At 40.3% G+C, this 25,758-nt stretch overlaps 1 protein-coding gene across 2 annotated transcripts; it reads left to right on the top strand.

Moving 5' to 3' along the window:
- The first annotated feature begins 1,529 nt into the window (after window positions 1–1,529).
- On the top strand, window positions 1,530–24,653 carry STEAP4 (STEAP4 metalloreductase). 2 transcript variants are annotated; one of them, XM_066238402.1, is made up of 5 exons: window positions 1,530–1,652; window positions 15,906–16,363; window positions 17,410–17,937; window positions 19,629–19,793; window positions 21,799–24,653. In XM_066238402.1, exons 2-5 carry the CDS (start codon window positions 15,908–15,910, stop codon window positions 22,060–22,062), a joined length of 1,413 nt encoding a protein of 470 aa, XP_066094499.1. In that variant the 5' UTR covers window positions 1,530–1,652; window positions 15,906–15,907; the 3' UTR covers window positions 22,063–24,653. The 2 variants fall into 2 exon arrangements, with proteins under 2 accessions (XP_066094499.1, XP_066094498.1); XM_066238401.1 differs by lacking the exon at window positions 1,530–1,652 and adding an exon at window positions 2,291–2,458.
- The last annotated feature ends 1,105 nt before the right edge of the window (window positions 24,654–25,758 follow it).

The raw sequence follows: 25,758 nt of genomic DNA, 5'->3' as shown, positions 1-25,758 counted from the left end.
AAGAACACCATAGCACTGTATGAAAAGAAGAAATGCACCCCCATGTTTATGGCAGCATTGTTCACAATAGCAAAGATATGGAAAAAGCCCAATTGTCCGTCAGAGGATGAGTGGATTAAAAAGCTTTGGTACATATATACTATGAAATACTACTCAGCCATAGGAAATGATGACATCGGATCATTTACAATAACATGGATGGACCTTGATAACATTATACAGAGTGAAATAAGTAAATCAGAAAAAAACTAAGAACTATATGAATCCATACATAGATGGGACATAAAAATGAGACTCAGAGACATGAACAAGAATGTGATGGCAACAGGGGTGGGGGGATGGGGGATGGGGGGATGGGCGAGGAAGGAGAGAGGGGGTGGGGGAGGGGAGGGGCACAAAGAAAACCAGATAGAAGGTGACAGAAGACAATTTGACTTTGGGGGAGGGGTATACAGCACAATCAAATGTCAAAATAATCTGGAGATGTTTTCTCTCAACATATGTACTCTGATTTATCAATGTCACTGCATTAAATTTAATAAATAAATTTTAAAAAATAACTCTGAAAAGGCAATGTGCCCTATTTGCTATATGAGAAGCATAAACTACACTGTATGGAAGAGGAAAAGATTGATTGCAACTAGTGGCTCAGAGAAGACTTCTTGAAAGACATGGGATCTATGCTGACTCCAAGAGATGCTCTGGGGAGAGTCACACTCCAGGCAAAGAGAGAGTTGACTCAGAAGTGCTAGGAACAGGCCTCCACTGTGGCTGAACATCTGCACCTTGGCAAGTGTGCATGGAATTTAAGGCCAGATGGCTGGGTGAGAGACAAAATGTGAGGGCTTTGGCTTCTAAGTCACATTTTGGGAGAGCCAAGGTTCTTTGCCTGGAAAGTTATCATCATTAGTTAAATCTTAAACCATCATAGCTGTGGTTTTTGAGTTCTTCCAATATAGGAAGATTTATCAATCCAATTATGCAATATATATTATTACATATCACTATGCAATATTATAGTTATAAATATATATCAACAATAAGGTATCCCCATCAGCATCCCTCTCTTTAAATTGCCTTGTTTCTTTTGAACGATTTGATCAACCTAAATTAAAACCTCAAGATCATCCGAGCTAAACCCAGGGATTCCAGACAGAGGACAACGATGTCATCTTTTACAGCAATTGAGAGAAAGTGGCAAGAAATATCAATACCTAGAAGCCTAGACCAGGTGGTTTTCACAGATACTCAAGAGGCCCTTCATAAAGGGGTCCTCCTCCGCCAAGCCTCAATCTGCCTGGGATGCAGACCCCAAGGACTCGGGGAAAACCCTCAGAAACCCCGCTGGTAAGAGATCAGCAGCAACATGTGTAGCAAATGCTGCAGCAGCAGAACAGGAAGTTCTAGTCCTTCCAGCTGCCCGGGATTCCCACTTGAACTCTTCCTGGAAACGCTTTCTTCACCGTTTTTCTTGCGAAATCTAGCGGCTCCCTCCTCCCCTCCCCTCCCCTCTCTGCCTTCTTATACCAGCGAGAACCGCGAGCCACAGCCCTGAGCTGGAGCGCTGGAAGCTTCACCCTCCCAGCCTGGCCAGCTGTGCGCACAGCTGCTGCTGCCCAGACGGTAGCAGCTTGGAAGCACCCCTCCCGCAGGTGGGTCACGTTGCTGGCTATTTGCCTTGTACTTTTCGCCACAGGGCCCACCTCCCTTATCTGCTTCAGCCAACCTGGAACCTCGCCTTTCAGGGCCCCTGTGCCCGAGTTCCTGGCTCTGGGAGAAGGTGCTGGCAAACTCCCCATCTAGCCTGCACCCTCTCCGGGTAAACAGCAAAGGGTGTCGTGCAATCTGTTAAGCAATTTAGCAAGCGTCTAGTTTCCTAGCTTTTTAATCGCTTATCTCTACACCAGAGTGCAGAGGAAAAAGACTTCGGAGTTTGGATTCCTCTCTGTATCTCACTTCTGGATTAAAGCGATCTTGTGGTACCCGCCAGGAGCCTGGAAGAACGTGGTTTTGGCAATCTCTGCAGTTTCAGACCTGAGGTCACTTCTTGACCAAGAGCTGAAATTCATCCTGAGATATGTAACCACTTCCATCCTTGATCTTGATTTAAATTTCTTTCTATAGCTTGGCAGTTGCTTTTCCAGATAAGTATTATTTGAAATGTAATTTATTTCAAAGAGTAAACAAAGCCTTGGTTCTGTTTGTCCAGAGGCTGCAAAATGATAATTTTCCTCTGGATGGTAATTCAGAAACTTTCTTTAAAAGATGACTGGTGTGATGGAAAGTGAATTGGATTGGGAATTTGGAAGGGGGTTGGAATTTCCTTTCCTACTTGTAACTAGAAGCTCAACACTTCAGCCTCAGTTTCCACATATGTAACATAGAAGACTATTGGACCAGACAGTCTGCAAAGCCCAACTCTAACAAGGTGAAAATCCATGACTAAAGATGCTTGCAGGTTTGAATATTTTTATAATCTTCTTATTAATTCTATAGGTATAACCAAGTAATTACTCTCTTCATAGTAATGCAGGTTTTGTTTTTACGCAGTAATGGAAAGAGTCTCTTCCCATACAAGAATCTTAGACTTTACCACATTTATCATTCAGAGAATATTCTCAGTTTTCAAAACCTTCAGCCTTGCTATGTGAGACTGTCCTATTCCCTTTAAATGGCAGTCTCATAAATGCCACTCACATGAGAGGACATTTTTTTCTGATACAGTGGATATAATTTTATAAAATGGCACATTTATCTGAAGTAATAACTTCTTTGAGATATGGCGTTTTGCAAAGCCCCAAGTTTTTGAGAATGCTGTGATTTAGCACGGTATAAAATTCTACCTGCGTAGCAAACACTGCCAACCCATAAAACAGGATAAAGCACTCCCTATTTGTCAGGCTTCGCGGTTTTAAAGTAAATAGTACATGTGTGTAGAGAAATTGGGCAATAGCACTTTCTTCATCTGGCAACGTTTGTGGTTCTGCTGAATAAAGTTCACACAGCAACCTGAAGTTCAGAAAGCAGCATGTACAAGGCCTGACCCAGAGCTTAAGAATGATTTCCAGCCTCTGCCTTGCGTAAGCTTGCTAACTATTGTGAGAAGTAACCAAATAAATTTTTATAAGGCTGTTACTAAGTTGAAAACCCTGGGTGTTGAGCCTTGTTGTGAACAGATTTAAGAAAAAGAGGTCTATCTGTCATAGAATTTCAAACTCAAAGAAACCCTGAGCAGTCACTCTACACTTCCCTGTCTCCTGAAGACCCACCCTGAAATACTCTACCATTATTAATGCAATTATTAAAAGGATGTAGATTACCCTTTAAAGTCTCCCCAGTAGCTGACCCTGCAGTCACCCTTAATTACACAGTTCACCATTTCATGATCCTTACCATCTAGTTCTCTTTATAAGTCATTTGAATCTTGTCAACTGCTTTTAAAATCTTAAGAAGACTAATAAGCTACTGGCAAAAACAAATTATAATAAGACAATCATCCTTCAAACTTGAGGACTTGCTAAGGCACCTTGTAGGTGGTTTCCTTGGGGTTGTCTCTGAGGAAGAGATTGTTTTCTATGTGACTGCATCCATACCTACCTTTACATCCTAACATAAAAATCTAAGATAAGCCTGACCTGAGGTGGTACAGTCGGTAAAGCGTCGACCTGGAACGCTGAGTCACCAGTTCAAAACCCTGGGCTTGCCTGGGCTTGATGCTTCCTGCTCCTCCCCCCCCCCTCTCTCTCTCCTCTAAAAAGAATAAATAAAAATATTTTTTTTTAAAAAATCTAGAATAAGAAGTTTTTCTGAATGTAATTTTTTTAAAATAGTAGGCCTGAGATAGTAAAAATAAGACCTCCGAAGTCACCTGTTTGTTCTTTGTGCATCCAAAGAGAATGGGTCAATACTTAGACAGACTTCCTGAGAAGTTGCACATGACGTGTCACATACTCTAAATATTTTGAATGACTTTTAGGCCATTTCCAAAATTATTTGAATTAACACTTGTTATTGTTGAGAAGAAATCAGTTCTGGAAGGAATAGAGCTAGATAAATAATAACTAAATGAATATTAATCCTTAAAATTGCATGACAAGAAAATATGTGTGTGTGTAGTGGTAGTATGCATAAACAATTTTCTTCCAAAATCATTAAGAAAAAGAGAACAAAGAATGCTTGCACTGTTTAAAAATCATCTTTTAGGTCCTGGTGAGTGGCTCAGTGGATAGAGCATCAGCCTGGCATATGGACGTCCTGGGTTCAATCCCCAGTCAGGGAATATAAGAGAAGTGACCACCTGCTTCTCCCCACTTCCCTCTCCCCCTTCCCTCCTTCTGCCCCTCCCACAGCCAATTGATTCAAGTGTGGCCCCAGGTGCTGAGGATAGTTCCATTGGAGCACATCAGCCTCAGGCAGTAAAAATAGCTCAGTACTTGAGCATCAGCCCCTGACAGGGTTGCCGAGTGGATCCTGGTCAGGGAGTTGTGGGAGTCTGACTCACTTTCTCCCTCCTCTCAACGTAAAAACAGAGAAAAAAGAAAATCATCTTTTAGAAATATATCACTGTAGAAAGAATGCAATAGTCTACTAAAAGAAATATTTCTACTCTGATGAACTAGGCAGGACACAGCCATCCTAACTTAAATGCTCCTCCACAATGCTCTAGATTTGTTTATTCAACTATGTGTGGAGTGCTCTTGCCCAATTGTACTTTGACAATAACATATTTCTAAAGAGTTTGAAGAAAATATGTTTATTTTAAATGTAGATTGCATGCTAAATCATAATGTCAGGATGAAATAAAGTTCACAGTTTTGAAAAGTTAAGAACTAGCATTCTGAGTATAAAGAAAGCTAAGAGGTGATCTATATAGTACCTGCCTAGAGGATTATTGGGACATAGACTTTGGCCGTGGCTCCAAATACTGAAGGGGCTGCAATCATGCCCTCAGTGGTGACTGTACCAACCCTGGGGGGCATGGGAATAGGAGGGGGCCTCAGCCATCAACAGTGAATATGCTTCTTTCATCTACGCTTGCTCTTTTTATAGGGTGTGGAAATAGCTTTGAGCCAAGTTCAATAGTGGCTGAAGTGATGTTGCACAGATTTTGGTAAATTTTTCTTGTCCTGTTTCCCAGGCAGATCAGCGCCCCTTCTCCAGCCTGGGATCTGCACTGGCCAGGCCTCTGCTCAGGGCCTCACACGCTGTATTACAGTCACTTGGTTAGGTTTCTCTGTCCTCCCTGAGATGGAGCACCTGAGGACCAGGAGGGTCTCACTGATCATTGCATCCCTGTGCGTAGCCAGTGCCAGGCACAGAGGGGCTGTCCAGTACATCTGCTGGAAATAGGAGCTCCTACCAAGATATCATTGGTAACACTGATTTTTATTTTTGGAAGATGCTGCTCATTCTGGGCATAGTAGATTATGAGCATCGGTGTCCCCTGTACTGTACTAGTTAATACATCAAGTGTCCAGATTTTAATTTCCTGCCTTTTGAGAAGAAGCATGAGATTGCTTGGTACATAAAGTAAATAGTGGAAGTTATTATAACTTTTTTTTTTTTAGTGAGAGACAGAGGGACAGATAGGGCAGACAGGAAGGGAGAGAGATGAGAAGCATCACTTCTTCATTGTGGCACCTTAATTGTTCATTGATTGCTTTCTCATATGTGCCTTCACGGCGGGGGAGGGGGCTACAGCAGACTGAGTGACCCTTTGTTTGAGCCAGTGACCTTGGGTTCAAGCCAGCAACCATTGGTCATATCTATGATCCCACACTCAAGCCAGTGATCCCGTGCTCAAGCTGGTGAGCCCGCGCTCAAGCCAGATCAGCCCTCACTCAAGCAGGCAACCTCCGGTTTCAGACTTACGTCCTCTGTGTCCCAGTCCAATGCTCTATCCACTGTGCCACCAACTGATCAGGCTATAACTACATTTTTAAAAGGAAAAAGAAACTGCAGAAACCTTGGTGTTTCTTCTCATTAACCTTAATTTTAGTAACCCCATTATGTTGCTATACTGGGTAAGTTTCATAATAAATTTGTAACTATAATACTTAGAGGAGTCTAATTCATTCTAAGAGTAATTCGTTTTCAAGAGTGACATAATGCAACTAAGGCATTTAACTGGGGTCATAAAAATTGGAATATTGAGTTTCCAAAGGTTTTAATTAGTTTAACTTAAGTAAAACATTTTAGCTCTTCTGTAATCCCTCAGGGCATGTCATAAGATATAAGGCCTATTGAATAGTTCAAAAGAAAAAGTTACATGAAAATCATTCTTGTAAAAAATTATTATGCTTCTAGTTATTTCTTCTTCAGTATTAAAATGATTCCTTCATCCCTTTGATTGCGCTGACATAGGTGCAGAGGTGGGATGGGGAATGGAAGGAGATCAAAGAGAAAGCAATTAGCAGGTTGCTAAGAGGTTCATTATAGTTAATACTGAGAGTATGCCACTAGCTAGTGATCTTAGACTGAGATCCCAAACTGAGGGGGTTTTTTTCCCTTTTCTTTTTAAGTCACGTGTGGAAGATGTGTGTTTGGGGATGTGTGTACACAAAAAGGTCCCTGAATGTATGTCCCTGAGGAGACCACGAGTCTAGCAGTGGTATCAGATTCACAGTCCAAACTGTATTAACTCCATGTGTGGGGTGGGGCGCATCTGGCACCTTGCTTGGGGCGAGGAGCCACATGGATTCTGTTTGGATTAAGAATCTAGGAGTCTTCTGAGAAGGGAGGTCCCTACGGAAAGAGATTCGGGCCTAATGTGCGGAGTCAGGATTGGAATAATGTATCATCTCGTCAGCCCAATTATTTTCCCATTTCCACAGCTCCATGCCCGAGTTCTGGGGAGAAGTGAATGAGAGACAGAGAAAGACCCAGTAACATAAAAAATAGCTTTTTAAGGGGGGAAACTATCCTGGCTTGTAGCATTTCCTGATTTCCATGATGTGAAAACTCCCTTCACAGCTGATTTCAAGCTCTCAACTGGCAAGCTGGCTCTGGCCACGTATCTGAAAAGAACTAAGATTGAAATCCTAGGTTGTTTCCTTAGAAAGTGTTTATCCACCAAACACTGCACCCAGGCTTGTTTATCAGAGTAAAACACAGAGAGGAGCAGAGTCTCCAGAGCACTTTCTCTCATGAGCTAAGAAACCAGCAGCTGCCAGGCCAGCCCGGACCCCACAGGTCACGCCGACCTTGGCAAACATTAGGCCCTGTGGTCACTGGGAGTCCTTGCAAGAGCTGGAGTAAAATGGAAGAAAATGGTATCCCCAAGAAGATGAAGGAAACTGTATTCATAAGAACATGTGAACCACCCTCTGGAGATTTCTAAAAATGGTTAAGAGATACTTGGAAGCACAATGGAATTCTCCCACCACAGGATTCAAGGGGAGGGTTCAAAAATACAGCAAAACTGCTCTTATCAAGTATGTAGTAATGCCTAGTGGCCTCAATGTAAAAGTAAATGACTATTCACAGGAAATTACTTTAAACAAAGTTAATTCAAAATTGAAATGATTAAATCACTTTCTAACTATCTCTGATTACAGTAGTACTAGAAAGCAAAACCTATTAATTTACACTAAAAATTAAATGACTTGTTGTAATCACCAAATTATCCAATAAGCAATGCTTATGTAGTGTGTACAAGCCAGATGCCACTCAATCATTGAAGGTTGTTTTTCTGAAGGTGAAAATCCAGGTCTTGGTCATGAGACTGAATCTTTGATGAACCGCAGATTTCTAAGAAGTTGTTCAGGAATAAGAATGTAAATGGAAGTTAAGGTGAATACACTCAGACATAACTGAACCCCTGACCTTGTTGTTATGAGTCCCAGCCTTTAATCGAAAGAACTAACCAGCCTCAACAGTGGATAATGAACTTACCTGATGAAATTCTTGGCCAGGAAATCAGAAAATAATTTTCATTTATCTTGACAGATGGAGTTGAGATCTAAATGTGAAAACATACATATATTAATAATATTTTTAATTGAACTAGAATTTCACCCAAGAATGTAAATTAAAAATGTTTCTTTCCCTAAAGCACAATTAAAATAGATAAAATAGACCTGTATTACTTTGCTGTCCTGGTAATTCATTTGTTAGTAATGAAATGTTACGAATAGGAACATTTTGGTTGCCGCCCAAGCCCGAGCTAGTTCTGATTATTAGCAATCTATCCCCACAGAACCTTAATGTAAAGGTTCTAGTTAGTTATGCCCTTGTGACTGGATCAAACTTTCCAAGGTAAGATTATTTCCTTTTGTGTCATTCTAGTGGGTGGCATTAAAACTAATCATTAGTAAATTAAGTTGCTGTGATGCACATAACATTTTCTCACAAAACAATTGAAATAATCACTTTTATCGCAACAAACCTGCAGAGGTCGCTTTATTTAGATTAAGAACTTTAAATGATATATTTCTGGTGGTCCTATGGCTCTTACAGTCAGAGCGGCTTCTAACTACAAGGCAAAAATAAGAAATATCCTGTTATATTTTCAAATAACATATAGACTGAAGATTGAACCATCTAAAAAAAAGAAAGAATAAGAAAAATCCACTGATTGTGGGCACAGTCTTTATATGTCATCAGACTTTAAACCCAAGTCCTTTGATTTTGCTACAGTAACATATACCTTTCAATAAAATGCTGTATGCTTAAATGTAAACCTGTTTGCTTTCCCTAAAGAGCCTTGATCTCACTAAATAGATAAATAACTCAATGAGCAAATGGGACAGGTTCATGTGTTAGTTTAGAGGTTTTTCTTCATTTTTATTTATGGATTTCTAGCAAAAGAGGAAGGGGGAGAGAGAGAGAGCAACATCAATATGTTGCTGGATGTGCGCTGATCTGGGTCAAACCAGCAACCTCTGTATTTCGGGACGATGCTCTAACCAACTGAGCTACCCAGCCAGAGCTAAGCAGGCTTTTTAAAAATATATATATATAGTTTTTGCTTTCCCATTGTCCCTGGTATATATCAAAATAAATGTTTTGAATCACAAGGCAGCTGGCATAATTGCAGAACACCCTCCTGTACTAAACTTTGTGATGAAATAAAAACATATTTGATTCATGGGTTACAACTCATTATAAATATATTGTCAAGTTATGTTGGGCTTTCAGGTTGAAATTCAAAAGGAATAATAAAACAGGAAGAGAGGAAGGACTAAAAAATAAACAACAACAACAACAAAAAACTGTTTACGGCATTAAATTAAAATGAAAAAAAAACCCTATCACATCTTACAGAGTTTAGAAGAGTCATTTGTATTCTAACTCCCTGGAAGCTGCCAAAAATGACTGTGTGTGTGCTCCAGCACCAACGCTGAGGGGTGTCCAAAGCACATACTGTCCCAGGGATTCAAACCGCTTGTAGGAACAATCATTTCAGAATTTAAAGCTGAATTCTCAAATGGAGAAAGGGGCAGAATGTCTGTAATAAAGGTGTCATCCAGATGATAAACGAGATACTGTCTGGCACTGTGTGAGGGTGGCTATTAAGGAGGACGGGCGGAGATACGTGGATGGATTTAATCAAACTAACTTTGTGGAGACAACTAACCGTTCAAGGTTTCCTGGAGAAAGTTACAGGCAAAGCTTACCTGCAGTCTGACACCAAGTCCTGGGTCTGGCTCCCTTGACGCTTCGAGACCAGGTTCAGGTGGCATGCAGATTCTAGACTCTCAGACCTGGTCAGTGATTACTTAGGGGAAAAAAATGGAAAGCAGATAAAATGTTTCTGCTTTTGCTGCATCTCCTTATAAGCTCATCAACACCCTGATCTCCCGCTGCCTTCCTCCTCCCACAGCTCCTCTTCAAAAAATAAATCCTTATCTTTTTTCATTCCCAGTGGTTCTTGGCCCTGGGTGCTCCTTAGAATTGACTGCTTGTTTCACTTGGCTTTTGCAAAATACCTCAGCGCTCCTTCAGACCAGCTTCTATAGATTCAGAATTTGAGCCTGTGATACCGTAGCCTTTAGTAGCTGCCCAGCTGATTATAATGTGACCAGAGACGAGAACCACTGAAAGCTAACAGGTAATGGTTCACTGTCTTGGCTCTACAATAGAATCACCTGAGGAAGCTTTAAAAAAGTAAAATTTTAATTTAAAAAAACAATGCTTAGGCTCTATCCGACCAACATAGTCAGACTCCCAAGGGTCTGGTCATCAGTATTTTGCAAAAGCTCTCCCATGATTCCAGTGTGCACCAAGGTTGAAATCCGCTGGATTCTCTCCTAATCCTTTGCAGAGGTATTGCATTTTTTAAGGCTTAGTGGTTCTAAGAAGTTGTTTTGCTGAGTAAATGAAACACTGGAAGGAATGCCAGGAAGACTTCTTCTGTCTGTACCACCATTCCCTTCTTCCATCCCCTCCAAACCAAACCCTGTAGGGTGGGCTTCATTTGTCTACTTACGATTTTATTAAGGTCCTCAGCACACTAGTTCTATTACTCAATAGTGTGTGTGTTGTGAAGTTGATAGTGTTGTCTTAAAAGTTGGTTTTATGATCACCTCCAAATCTTTTTTATGTCATACATTTTCTGCATTATTAGTTCATATATACATGTAAAATTTGGTGTACTTAAAAACCAATAAGACTAATGTACATAATTAAGGTTGAATCTTTACATAAAAGAATTTATCACTTATTATATTTCATTTCTATGTTTTGTGGATTTCTCAGAATAAAAGATATAGGAGGAATTCATGAAGGCTAATTTTTTCTTTCAGGCCCATCTGCACCAGAGAAAGGAAGATTTTTTTTCTTCCTTTCTTCTTCTTCTACAAATGGTCTTATATACATAAGTATTCATATGTCTTCTTCTTCATTCTATGAAAGTGCTGGGGGAGACAAATAGCCCCTCTTCTAAGAGTAAGGCAAGAAAGTGCCACCTTCTAGAAGGGGCCTGACTGGGTTGTTGACCCTCTTCTCCTTTCTAAGAGGAATGGGGAACAGGTGTAGTCCAGGGCTGGGGAGGCAAAGGGCCATTTTGTCTCTGGCTGCTGATACACAGGACTCTAAAATTTTTACTTCACTCTATTCTCCAAATGAGATTTATGCCTGCACAGAAATCTACTGCTAGGATGAAAGTCCATCAGGCAATTTTAACTTTATATCCATTTATCAGGTATCTGTAGATGGCTATCATGCTTTAGTATACAATCAATTAATATTTTAAAACAGCCTGGGATAATCTCCTAAACAAAACAAATAGGTTACGTTGCATTTTTTGCATATGTTAAAAAGCATTGATTTGTTAACTATAAGCTATATATCTATATGCCAAGTATTCTAGAAGTTATATTGAAAGACAAAGCAACTAGAATATCTAAAACAGTTCTGAAAATAAAATAATGTGGGAAGCATCAGGCTACCCAATTTTAATACTCACTCACTATATACCTATAGTCGGAGGCAAAGGGTAGACACATGGATCAATGGAACAGAGTAGAGAACCCAAAAACAGACCCACACATGTGTAGACAACTGTCTTTTTACAAAGGTAAAAAGCAAGTCAATGAAAGAAAGATGATCTTTTTAACAAATGACAGGGAAGTAATTAGATATTCATATGCAAAAAAAATGAACCTTGGCTTAAAACTCAAACTTTATACAAATATTAACCCAAAATAGATAATGGATTTAAATATAAAATATAAAACTATAAAAACTTTAGGAGAAAATATTGAGGACCTAGGGTTTAGTGATGAAATCTTAGACATGATATCGAATGTACAATCCATACACACCCAAAAAAATATATACTTAATTTCATCAGAGTTGAAAACTTTTGCTCTGTGAATGACCCTGTTAAGATGATGAAAGAAAAAGCTACAGACTGGGAAAAAATTTGTGAAAGCATATATCTGACAAATGACTCATATCCAGTATATATACATAAACATTCAAAGATAAAAAACAAACAATCCAATTAGAAAATGGCAGAAGACATTAAGAGACATTTAACTAAACAGGACATACGGGCAGCAAATGAGCAAATGAAAAGGTCCACTTCCATGGATTGCTACTCAGCAAGAAACAAGGTCCAACTACTATTGATACAAGCACCAACTTGGATGGATCTCAAGGGCATTATTCTAAGTGAAAGAAAAAAATACAGTAAGAAAAAGTTACATCTTTATGGGGGTTTATTTATATAACATTCTCAAAATGATGAAATTATGGAGTTAGAGAACAGATCGATGGTCTGCAGGGACCAAGGGAGGCAGAGAGGGGTAAGTATGACTGTAAAGGGTGGTACCTGACTAGCTCTGTGCCCTGATGACAGCAGTGGGTACACGAACCTGCACGTGCAATAAAATAGCACAGAACTCTGCACACACTTGCACCAATGTCAGTTTCCTAGTGGTGATACTGGACGAGAGCCATATAAATATAATCATTGCAGGTGGTAACTAATAAAGATATGAGGAGGTAAAACAGTTCCAAAGTTTATTTGGGGTCTTGAAAGATTTGAATCTCTGATTCAGGTAACAACCCAAGCTGCCCTCCAGAGAAAACAAAGGCAGGGTCTGTTAAGGCAAAAGCCACAGAGTACAATTCTTTCATGCAAGTGAAGGGTTGCTGGCAGGTTAACAGGGACTGGTTAGTTTCCATATGCAAATGAGGGGGTACCAACTACAAGGAAGACACCAGTCTGTGTGTGTCCACAGAGCAGCTAGGTGTTTGTGAGTAATCCTGGAGCTGAGTTTAGCAACAGGTTTAGCAACTTAGCAGCTCTGAGAACTGAAGCGCAAGGAGTGCTAAGATCACTTCCTTCACAGCCTCCCGCCTCTAATCTATATGAAGTGACTCTCTTAGCAGTGCCTGTTCCATTTTATTTTTTTCCATTATTGGAGGAAATGGTGAAGGATGCCAGGGACCTCTTTTACTAACTTGACAACTCTCTGTGCGTCTATAATTATTTCAGATGAAAAGATTTCTTTGTTGTTAATGTCACTGATTTGTTAAGTATAAGCATTTGATATATACAATCCTTGTAATCCAGTTTGGGCATCCCATGGTTGTCATATGCTAAAATCCTCTGAAGCTGGAAATGGCCTCTGAGGTCTGAGCTCTGGGAGATAAGAGAAGTAAACACACCAGACTGGCCCTAGCGTCCTCATGGGAACATCGAGCAGAATGCTGCTTCAGGTCCCGAAACATGGCGGTGGGATCTGCGGACCTAGGGAGATAATGGGCAACACTTTACATGACCCCACCTGATCCCTCTTATCGCACGCACGCACACACACACACACCCACACGCACGCACAAACGCATACACACACACACACACACACACACACACACACGCACACATTTCAGTGGCAGGAGACCACGGCTTTCACAGTCGATTTTGCTATCTTGGCATCTGCATCATTGGTTGCTTATCTCTAACGCTATAAACACCTGTGTTGGATCACATTACCTGTCTGCCCTCTTCTCAAGGAGCCTCTCCAGGAAATGCTTCCATAGGAGGGAAAACCAGTCCAGGGGGTCATGCAAACCAGGGGATATTCTTGTTGTGTTTCCTGTTATGTACCTGAGGTTCATAAAGAGCTGAAGGAAAGAGAGGAGACCACAATGCTATGTTTCAACTATTTTAACCATATTTCCCTTCATAACTCTGCTTCCCACTTGCCCCCTTTCTTATTTTCTTTGTTCCTTTCATCCTACAGCAAAGAGTAAAATAAGACTAGGGAACGTATTTTGAGTTTTTAAACAAGAAATCTTACTACCTCCATATCCATGTTGACACAAGTGAGATATTTTGAGTTACAAATAGTCTGAAATAGGCGTAACTTCCTTCTTTACGTAGTGCTTACTGTAAAATGATTTCTCTTGTGGTTTAGAGTATTAATACATCTCATTTTTACATACTGCTATTACTAGGGTATTTTCCCAAGAGTAAGGAAGTAAATTCTTTCAAATAATTACTAACTTTTTACTCTTTACATGTTATTTCATCATCCTACTTATTTTATGGTAACCACAGATTTGACCATGTTTTTTCTTCATTAAAAAAATAATCAAAATAGCATGGTTTCCTGGGTTGATTAGCAAGCAGAGCTACGACAAAGGCTTGTGCTCAGGTACCGTAGTTTGTTAGGGAGTGATTTCAGGAGGGCAAGCAGCACAAACCAGGGAAGGTGGCAAAGGCACGAAGAGGGCGCGACGTTGGCCATTGCTACCGATGAGTGGTGCTCGGATCCAGGGGGGCCTTCCAAGGAGCCTTGCAAAACTTGTCAGAGCTCTGTGCCAGAAGATGAAAAGGAAGCAGCTATCTATGGAGTCCTCAGTCCCATTGGTCTACGGGTGTCCCATAAGTTGGACATGTCTTGAGCGCTACACAGAGACAGGTATCAGAAGGGCCCCAGGGCGAGAACCAAGAGCTATAAGATGTGGGGCTGCAGAGTGAGCCTCTGCTCAGCCCTGGAACCTGAGCAGCACTCAGTTGCTGCCCAGGGACTGGACACAGACCAGGAGGATTTGCTGTGGAACCCGAGAAGTGGCCAATGCAATGATCCACCTGAGAACTTCTCTAATTTAATTACTATATCTCATTCTGTTAAGTCATCCAGTGATATTTAATATCTCCTTACTGCTTTTGTATCTTCAGTTTGCACAGTGATGTCTCTAACGGTGGAAGAGTAAATAAAGTAAATTTTAGTGGCTGGCGTAACAGCCCAAGTCTGTTACATAAGATTGCCATGCTGCATTTTAAGAGACAAATATTAAAATAAAATGTAAAAGAATTACAATTGGGAGAAATTGAGACTTAGCTGTTTTTGCATCTCTATTTTGATAAATTCCTATACTCTTAAGCCATTTCATGTAAGGTTTTATTTATAAGAAAAAAATGAGACAGAAGTTCCTTAAGAATTATTGAAAGACGTTTCAGATAAAGTTCATGAATGTGCAATAAATACAGTTATAGAAGCCTAATTAACCCTTAATTTATAAAATTTATATAAAGACTATATTAATTAGATGACTAACAGATTGATAGTAGATTATGAAGTAATCTATTGATAGCTAATTTACTATGTCTCAAAAACTGTTTTAACATCAACTAAGTCATTTGATCCTTCTAATGTCTCCATAATAGGTACTATTAATTTCTCATTTTAAAGCTGACGGCACTGAGACACAGAGAGTTTGGGGAACTTACCCAAAGCGACAAGGCTAGTCATAGGTGGAACAACAATAACAAAAAGTAGTGCTGTGTAGTCAATATCTTCATTGAAAAAAAGTTTATGGAAAGTTAGAACAAATGAATGTGGCAGCCAAATACTCAAAATAGACCCCAGAATCACTCTCTTTGCAATTATTAAAATGATCCAAGTGAGAATATGTCAGTAAAGACATCACCCATCTCATTAAAGAATACCAGCAACTATGTCAAATCTGTATTTTGTTTGCAAAGGTTCACTCTAATGTAACAGTGAGAAATAATATAAGTGGCTATATTATTATAATATATTATTATAATATAATATTACCATATTAATTTTCTAAAATAATATAATAGGATAAAAGACTAGAGAAGTGAGAAGATAGCCAGGCAGATGGAGAACTTTTGGAAATCTAAGTGTTCTATAAATATAATATAATTGCAAAACGTGTGCATAAAGTATCCACCAGTAAATGTCTTGATTTTTTTACTGCATGCCTTTACCTAACAGAACCTTTTCATCAATGATTTTGTTAATAAGACACATAAGAATACATATGACAATTTTTATTTCTTCCTAATGCTTTGGGGAATCCATCAGAAGCTTAAAACAACATCCGTCAACCACTGTTTTCTGAGGATAATAGTTAATTGTTGCACTGCCCAGAGCACTCATGTTTTATCGGGTATTTGTATTATCATTATCTTTCAGACATGGAGAAAACGTCTGCAGATGTGCTTCCCCTTACAATGGTGTCTTCAGAGGAGCAAGAGACCATATGTATTTTTGGAACAGGAGATTTTGGAAGATCTCTGGGGCTTAAAATGCTCCAGTGTGGCTATTCTATTGTTTTTGGAAGTCGAAACCCTAGGATGTCCAGTCTGTTGCCCAACGGTGCAGGAGTCTTGAGCTATTCAGAAGCGGCCAAGAAATCTGACATCATAATCATAGCCCTCCACAGGGAACACTACGATTTTCTCACGGAACTAACTGAGGTTCTCCGTGGAAAAATATTGGTCGATGTCAGCAACAACCTCAAAATCAATCAGTACCCAGAATCGAATGCAGAGCACCTCGCTGAGCTGATGCCAGGAGCCCATGTAGTGAAAGCGTTTAATACCATCTCAGCCTGGGCTCTCCAGTCAGGAGCACTGGATGCGAGTCGGCAGGTAACACTAAACGATGAATTTTCCTTACACTCAACCTTTAAAAAGTGAATGTTTTTTGTTTTGTTTTGTTTTGTTTTTGACAGTCAGAGAGAGGGACAAATAGGGTCAGACAGATAGGAAGGGAGAGAGATGAGAAGCATCAATTCTTTGTTGCAGCATCTTAGGTGTTCATTGATTACTTTCTCATGTGTGCCTTGACTAGGGGGCTACAGCAGAGCGACTGACCCCTTGCTCAAGCCAGCGACCTTGGGCTTCAAGCCAGTGACCATGGGGTCATGTCTATGATTCCATGCTCAAGCCAGTGACCCCATGCTCAAGCTGGTGAGCCTGTGCTCAAGCCAGATGAGCCCGTGTTCATGCCAGGGACCTCGGTGTTTCAAACCCAGGTCCTCTGCATCCCAGTCCGATGCTCTATCCACTGTGCCACCACCTGGTCAGGCTAAAAAGTGAATGTTTTAATGTGTACTTACCTCAAAGATTCCAAACTATAATTCCAAAATAAAATATCCACTATTTCATCCCGCTAATATGCTACATGACTAATTTTCTTGGGCTTAACCAACTAGGATATTCAGTTATGATTTATTTCCCACTGTCTGCACTCTCAGCTTTTGGACTGATGGAACCCAGTGATGTCAGTCTCTAGCAACCTCTCGTTAGAACTAGAAAATAACACAGCTAAAACTGTTGATAGATATCCCTTCCACTCCCATTACCTTAATGAGCCTATTTCCTTTATTCTCTGAGATTAGAAGCACTCCATAAGTGATGTGTCACACCCAAAACAAAAGAAACATCAAACTACTCACACTGTGAGGCCAAGAAAAAGGCTTGTCCCATCAATGTGATGTGCCTGAAACCATGTAGTACTTACCTATCCAACAACATGTGTAAGTCTAAAGCATCATCTCATTAAATATGGTGATGCAACATCCTTGTTGGTAGAGCAGTTCGCTACAAGTCCTGGTTCTAAGCAGTATTTCTATTGACCTTCCAAATAATGATTAAAGGAAGAATAAACATAAATATAATTCTTTCCAACTCAGGTGCTTGTCTGCGGGAATGACAGCAAAGCCAAGCACAGAGTGATGGATATAGTTCGTTCTCTCGGACTGACTCCTCTGGACCAAGGATCGCTCATGGCAGCCAGTGAAATTGAAAACTACCCCCTGCAACTGTTTCCAATGTGGAAGTTCCCCTTCTACTTGTCAGCTGTTCTGTGTGTCTTCTTCTTTGTCTACTGTGTTATCAGAGACATCATCTACCCTTACGTTTATGAAAAGAAAGATAGCACATTCCGCCTGGCTATTTCCATTCCAAATCGCATCTTTCCAATAGCAGCACTGACTCTGCTGGCCGTGGTGTACCTGCCTGGTGTTATTGCTGCCATTCTGCAGCTGTACAGAGGTACCAAATACCGCCGATTCCCGGACTGGCTTGACCACTGGATGCTTTGCAGAAAACAGCTTGGCTTGATAGCACTTGGGTTTGCCTTTCTCCACGTCCTCTACACGCTTGTGATTCCTATTCGTTATTATGTACGATGGCGGATAGGAAACCAGACCATTAGCCAGGTAATTCTCTCCTCATTATTACTCTCTTATTCCTACAGTCAAAGAAGCATCCTGCTACAGGATACTCTATTCCATTTTACAGTTATAGAAAATCAGTCTTCTAAGCATCTTTATTTTCTAAAGTAACTAGAATTCGACACATCATATCTGTTTTTTTGCTTTGTTTTTGAGTGAATCCAGTTGAGATCTCATATGGCCATTGTGAAGGAAAGAAATATTCCTAGGTCCCCTTGAGTCCAGAACCGTATTCCCAGGACTGATGGGATCCTGACAAAATGACAGATTTGAGAGCTCAGGACACCTATGGCACCTACCTAAATTCCTTTGAGACACAATCAGTAAATGTAAACCAACACATTTTCAAGCTCTGGGTTTATGCATGCTACCTCCCTTTGAAGATCAAGACCGACAATTTGGAAAATAAGTCCATATGTGACACATGTGGACTGTTCCCACGTGTCACAAAAATGTAAACAAATTAACAAAAGAGTCCTTATAACCCCATTAATGTTTTTTAATTGTGGAATTGTCCTCAATTGTTTAGTTTTTTAAGCAAATGGCAAATAGTACTTTCTGCATAAGCAAAAAAAAAAAAAAAAATCATAGAATCAACTCCAGGAGTCTAAAAGCAACCCCACAGGAAGTGCTATCTATACATCACCTCTAGTTAGGAAATGATTGGTTTTGACCAATCTTACTTCAGTCTCAGAGTTATTTTGTTAGTCAGCAACTCAGTGATGGTGCTTCTGCGAGTTTCTCTACATTATTCTCCTCACAAATACATGGAAGGTCCTTGACTAAGAATCACACTGACGGGGCCGGTTTCCCTCAATCTGTCGTGTGAAAGACGCGACGCTGTACTGCAACCTATAGACATGAAGGAACCCAAAGTTGTGAATAATTAGCATATACAGCAGAAAAACAGAATCGTGATGTCATCATTTGAGAACATCAAGTTTTGTTTCAGCAACAAAAAACCATATGGTAAAGAAGGTTTAAGTAAATGTTTACTTTGTTTTAGGATTTACAGGGTCAATTAAAACTCTGTATACAGTTCCTGGAATTAACTATTACAATAAAGTCCCAGAAGAACCAATTACTTTTTCATAAAAATTAAAATTAAAAAATTTTAAAAAGGCCCTGGCCGGTTGGCTCAGTGGTAGAGCGTCGGCCTGGCATGCAGGGGACCCAGGTTCGATTCTCCGCCAGGGCACATGGGAGAAGCGCCCATTTGCTTCTCCACACCCCCCCTCCTTCCTCTCTGTCTCTCTCTTCCTCTCCCGCAGCCAAGGCTCCATTGGAGCAAAGATGGCCCGGGCGCTGGGGATGGCTCCTTGGCCTCTGCCCCAGGCGCTAGAGTGGCTCTGGTCGCGGCAGAGCGACGCCCCGGAGGGGCAGAGCATCGCCCCCTGGTGGGCAGAGCGTCGCCCCTGGTGGGCGTGCCGGGTGGATCCTGGTCGGGCGCATGCGGCAGTCTGTCTGACTGTCTCTCCCTGTTTCCAGCTTCAGAAAAAAAAAAAAAATTAAAAAAATTCTTAGTGTAATTTTATCTACAATTATTTTCAAATGATTATTAAGAAATGTCATATTACTTACCTTAGGCGAAGAAACCATGTTTTCAGTACTTTTTGAAAGTTTAAGCAGTTTATTTTTTAATGTAATTTTTAAAAATTGCTTATAATAATTCTTAGGCAATATCCAAGAAGGAAAATCCATTTAATACCACGTATGCCTGGCTGAATGACTCCTATCTGGCCTTGGGAATGCTGGGATTTTTCTTGTTTGTCCTCTTGGGGATCACTTCGTTGCCATCAGTGAGCAACGTGGTCAACTGGAGAGAGTTCCGATTTGTCCAGGTAAGGACCTCAAGACTTACTCTACGTTTAGTGCAAAATGAGTCTGGCTTTGCAAATATTCTCGTTTTTCTCTCATACCATGCGTGAATTGTCATTTTGCTCCATCACTTCTCTAGCAATCTCATAAAAATAGCAACTGAAATCAGTTCAAATTCGAAAATGCACCCTGGCTGGTGATAGACTCAATCGGAGTCTGAAAGACCAGTGTAACCAGGCTTTATTGAGAGAAGACCCGCCGGGCTGTCTCGTAAGGGAGAGCAGCCCCCGGTTCTCTAACAGGTAGGGTTAAATAGGGGATTTAAGGGTGGGGGCTGGTGGTCATTAAGGAAAAACGTAGCTTTCAGTGATTTATGTAAGATTAACTGTAAGTAAACTAGGGGACATTCCAAACCTGAGTTAGTCACCTGGATGCCCAGGGGGTAGTGACCTAGAACATCCAGTTTCTCAGTGTCCCTCTGTCCACTTAAGGGAGGAGGGGTCATGGCCCCCACCTGCAACCTTATCAGCCGATTGGTCCAGTGTGTGGAAGTTATGGGTTCAATTCCCAGCCAGGCACAGAGGAGAAGTTCCCATATGCTTTTCCAACCTTCCCCTTTTACTTTCTCTCTATCTCTCTCTCCCCCTCCTGCATCCAAAGCTCCATTGGACCAAAGTTGGCCCAGGTGCTGAAGATGGCTCTAATGGCCTCTGCCTCAGGCGCTAGAATGGTTCCGGTTGCAACAAAGCAACAGTCCAGATGGGCAGAGCATTGCCCCCTGGTGGGCATGCCCAATGGATCCTAGTTGGATGCATGCAGGAGTTTGTCTCTCTGCCTCCCTGTTTCTCACTTCAGAAAAATACAAACAAAAAAAAAATAGAAGATCCTAAAGTCTGGTACCAAAAGGCAGACCTCATGATGGTTTGACTCCTAGCAGGGCACCCCTTGCTACAAGCCTGGAGGGAAAAGCACCAGCAACTACTGTACTTCCTGTGTGGAGATGCACTCAGTGCAAGGTGAACAGAAACCCACAGACAAAACATTCTACTTCTGAAAATCAACCTTAGACTAGGACACATTGATATATAAGCAATATAATGAAATGAAGTATAAAACCTTAGAAACAAGCTATGCTAGGCTGTCATCATACCAGACTCAATGCTGGTCTGTAACAGAGAAGATCTGTTTTTTACATATATCAACCACCAGATGTTTCATTAAAGGGGTTTTCTAACTACTCTTATATACCAGTGGTCCTCAAAGTGTGGTACCAGGATCAGTAGCACCAGCAGCACCTGGGATCTTGTTAGATGCACAAATCCCCAGGCCCTCTCAGACCTGATGAATCAGAAACTCTGGAGGTATGACCCAGCAATTTGTTTTAACAGGCCCTCCAGATTATTCTGATGCACGTTCATAGTGAACCAATATAGAATAGGCCGTTAGTAATTGATATTAGGTTTGCATTTTATAGAAATATTTGAATTTCAAAAACCTTACAGTTTCTTCCAGGGACCAAAAGCAATCAACATTTTCTCATGTTAGTGCCTTTATTCAAGACATGAAGATAAGAAATAAATATTGAGCTTTTGTGATAGAAATTAGCTAGTGTGTGCTTTTAGTCAGTTACATATCCTAACAGAGTATTTCCTAAGGACAGATAGTGTCTCATCTCTGAACCCCAGAAAAGGTAATCCAGGAAAGCATTTACCACTGAGAAAGGAGGCAAGGCGCCTTATTCATTCTAACTCAAAGGAGTTTACTCCTGGGAAATTTTCCTATCCGCCAGGTTAAGATGAAACCAGCATGTCATTTGTAAACACAATCTTTCCTTAATAAGATATTTATCATCGTGAAGGAGGGTTAATGCTTTCTTCAGAAGTGTTCTAAATATGATGATAGGTTTCAAAGGTTTGTGGTTGTTGACAAATATCCTTCACTGGCTCAGAGTGTTTTTGCTCTGAGCAAACTATGTAACACTTTGTAAATAGTGTTAATTGACATATTTTTTGTTTCTTGCTTTTATAGTCCAAACTGGGTTATTTGACCCTGATCTTGTGCACAGCTCACACGCTGGTATATGGTGGAAAGAGATTCCTCAATCCCGCCAATCTCAGATGGTATCTTCCTTCAGCTCACGTGATAGCCCTCATCATTCCCTGCACCGTGCTGGTCATCAAGTTTATCCTCATCCTGCCCTGTATAGACAAGACTCTCACACGGATCCGCCAGGGCTGGGAGAGGAACACGAAATTTTCACAATCGCCATTCAATGCAAAAACAGATATTTAAAGCAACGTTGGATTCACCCAGAGATCTGGATTATATATTCAGAGACGAATAACGGGCTCCATAAAGACAACGTTTTTCCTCCACCAGGACCTGAAGTTTGTGAACAGTGATGGACAGGTTGCCTGACTTTGAGAAATGGGGAGATTGGAAGAGAACAGCTCTTTACCTTTGGTTGGTAATGAATTCATGCAGGTCCGGCTTCTTGCGGAGGCTGCTGGGCTGAGATCCCGATTAGCCCTGTATCTGCACACTCTGAAGCATCTAGTGGTCACCAGGCATAACCAGAGTCCTGCAAATTCCAAGGGAAGTACATGCAAATGTTACTTCTTTGGTTCAAGAACTGAGTGGAGTGAAAATAAAAAGTTAAAATGGTGGGCACTGATAAAGGCTTTATTAGGTGTGTCTGAAGATGAAAGCCAAATGAAGTAAAAGAAATGAGGTTTTTTTGGTTTTTGGACATGAAGGTGATTATAAATATTACCATAGTAAATTATGGAGTTCAATATGCTCTTTGATTTTTGTTTTACCAATAAAAGTGTGTATAGGGGAACAATTTTATAACACAACAAAATACTACAATTGATTGAAGTATGGGCCAGATATAGTATATGCAAATCTATACAGTTGTTCAAAGATCCCTTCTCTACAAGAAAGGTTGGTTAATATCGAAGGATACCCACTTGGATTTTCTCAATGTACAATGAGCAAGACAGTGTTACTAAAAGCCCTTGCACAAAAAGTTCAAGTAAACCAGAATATCAGATAGCAAGCTAAATAAATGCTGTAAAGTTGCACTAGATTAGGTTTGGTTTTATTTGGATGTTATATTATGCTTTGTAAATAATATATTCCAAAAGTTTATTAATCATCTAAGAAATGGATTTCTAGTATAAAACAGTAACTTCTATAATGTGTCATAGTTCATTGTAAGTTCAAGCTGTGAAATAATGAATAATGGAAGTGTAAGTGAGACGGATGCAGGGATGAGAGAGAATTCTGGGAAGAGTTAGGGGCAGACAGGTGTGAGCAGGAGTTGTGACGTGAGACACGGTTCTTTCTCAAATGCTCACTGAAATACAAGATGAGTACATTTTTCTGTGCTGATATTTCTATTTCCAGGATGACCTTCACTAGATTATCTTTCCGACACATAAATGGAGCTAATAGAGGCCTTATGCACAATCTTCCTACATACTGAAATAACCAAAAGGCTTTTGTTTTGACATTTTCACTTGCTCTGTCAATATCATTCTTTTTTCTCCTTTTTACTTTGATTACCATATAGTCTACATGACATGACATTATACAAAACAATTAAAATGTATTAAGCATTATCCATAATCCAGGATAGTTTTCTACAAAACTGTTTGAAAATAGTTCTATCTACACTGTATACTCAACTTTAGATCCTTCTTCACTTAAGATATTATCAGCTTTGTTCTTAGTTACATGGTATATGTATTTAATTTATAGACGCATAATATTACATCAAATGAGCGTTTATTAACCACTGCCTTAATAAAACATGTAGGTTATATTCATTTTTTTTGCTAAAACAAATAACATTTCAGAGAATTCCTTAGCACTTACATCTTTTTTCCATATTTCTAATTATTTCCTCAGAATGCTGCCAAGAATTGGGATTTAAAAATTAAAGAACTTTTAATAGCATTTGATATATATTGCAAAATTATTTCTAAAATGACCTCGGCACTATCATTGGTAATAGATAGGGTATTAGTTTCGTCATACCCCTTTAGGTCTTGTTTTTTATTTCAATCTGTGTTCACTAAGAAGTTACACAGAACATATCAGCCAGTAATTTATCCTTGATCCACCCACGCAAAGACACAAAATATCTGAAGATTTTGAGCAGAGCTGTGGTGTGTGGTGCCCACCCTAGACCATCAGTGGGAAAGAGAGGAAAAATGCCACTACTCATTCACTCCATTTTATGCCAAACAGCCAAGTGTTTCAGAGTAGGAGACTGCCCTTAGCTAGAGAATTGGTTGAGGACTATCTAGTTCTAACTGGTTTACAGTTCATCGTTAAAAATAGAAAATACCACACCTAGGTAACAAAGCTTTCCTGGAGTAAAATGGACTCCACTTTTATAACCTAGTAAAAATACTCTACCTGTGTACTTAACAAAAGCTTTCCAGGAAGCTAGAAGTTAAAGAGCGCCCCCGGGTGGTGTTGAAATAACACTACACTGGCGGTCCTGACCTCAGTGTCAACTGCAAAGGCTCCAAAGCCCATCAGCTGACCAGAGAAGCCAATTTCCTTTCCCTCCCTCCCCAAGCTCCTCCCACCCAAAACCATCTAACCAATCTGACCACCCTAACCCAGCCAACTCCTCCAGTTTACGTAAGGTGGAAAGAATAATTTTGGAATAGATAAAAATAGTGAATTCCTTTTAACAGAGCCAAATGGATCTACATTAAAAAAATTTTTTTTTTCTTCACTACTGGTGTATTTCATGTATTCTAGGAAAAATTTTATTAAGCTCATTTGCCGTTTATTTTTGTATGTTTTCCCATGTTAAAAGATGACTGCTTTTGTAAATGTATACTCATTAAACATTATTTTTAAATGTATTTTTGTTTTGCTTAATTCTGGTTTTAACTCATCAGCATTACGGAAAAATAAGGAAAAGGAGAGGGTGTTACAAGGGTTGGAAAGCACACGAAAGGACTTTCAGCCTCATGTACTGTATGCTGGAGCTCAGTGAGGAGACTCTCTCCAATATCCCGCCTGGTTCAGCCTCACCTGCGGAGAGCGGAGAGCATCGCAGCCTGAACTGCCGGGTGTGATTGTACCATCCCACTCTGGGCTTGCCTTCTGCCAGGGGGATGCCACCCAGATAAGGCCAATACCTTGATGAGTGGACTGACTTCAGCTTGGGTTTCAGTCCGTGTGACCAGAAGTTAAAAACCCCTGCACAACTGCACAGCTGCAGCCCTGATGGGTGTTATTATTCTTTCAAAGTAACATAAAAACTGATAAAGAGGGCTGTCAACCTAGAGCAAGGGTCTCAAACTCAACTCAGCATGTGGGCCACAGAGCAAGATCACAGCCCTTCGGCGGGCCGCACTAGGTCTACAAAAGGCAACTGTTACGCAACACTTTTCTCACTGCAGTTGAAAACAAAAAAAAATCAGTACAACAAGCACAATCGTACATGCAGTTTACTCAGGGTCACAAAACGACCAGAAACTGTAGTTCGCATCACAACTGCTGTTAACTAAGCTAATATCTAGCTAGGATGCTAGAGAAATGAAAAATACAAGTAGGCCCCTAGGCTTACTTAATTTTATCCAAAATATTTTGAACTTCGTGGATTAGTCTGCGGGCCACACAAAATTGTTCGGCGGGCCGCATGCGGCCCAGGGGCCGCGAGTTTGAGACCCCTGACCTAGAGTAAGCTAAAACAAATAGAAAGGCCCTGATTCAAAAACTACTTTAATTAGAAATTGAAAGTCTTCATTGTTCAAGGATCACAGAAGAGCCACTATACTGAGTAATGTATATAATGAATTTTACCTCTAGAGCTCCAAAGATTCGGGTCCTCCTCCCCAAATCAAGGTGTTATGGCATTCAAGGTGCTACACACAGCTCACAATTTTTGTTCTGCATCACCACAGACATAATTTATACCACCCCTGTCTAATATTCACACACCAAAAACATTCTAAT

This window comes from Saccopteryx bilineata, chromosome 7 (assembly GCF_036850765.1).
Source record: "Saccopteryx bilineata isolate mSacBil1 chromosome 7, mSacBil1_pri_phased_curated, whole genome shotgun sequence".
Lineage (NCBI taxonomy): Eukaryota > Metazoa > Chordata > Mammalia > Chiroptera > Emballonuridae > Saccopteryx > Saccopteryx bilineata.
The sequence above is the reverse complement of the archived record's forward strand: the minus strand, read 5'-3'. Positions and strand labels throughout refer to the sequence as shown.

What these genes read in the sequence shown, in the direction of transcription:
- STEAP4 (XM_066238401.1), top strand. An exon ending in CACTGGATGCGAGTCGGCAG is followed by an intron (nt 16,364 to 17,409) that starts GTAACACTAAAC and finishes TTTCCAACTCAG; the next exon opens with GTGCTTGTCTGCGGGAATGA. An exon ending in GAAACCAGACCATTAGCCAG is followed by an intron (nt 17,938 to 19,628) that starts GTAATTCTCTCC and finishes AATAATTCTTAG; the next exon opens with GCAATATCCAAGAAGGAAAA.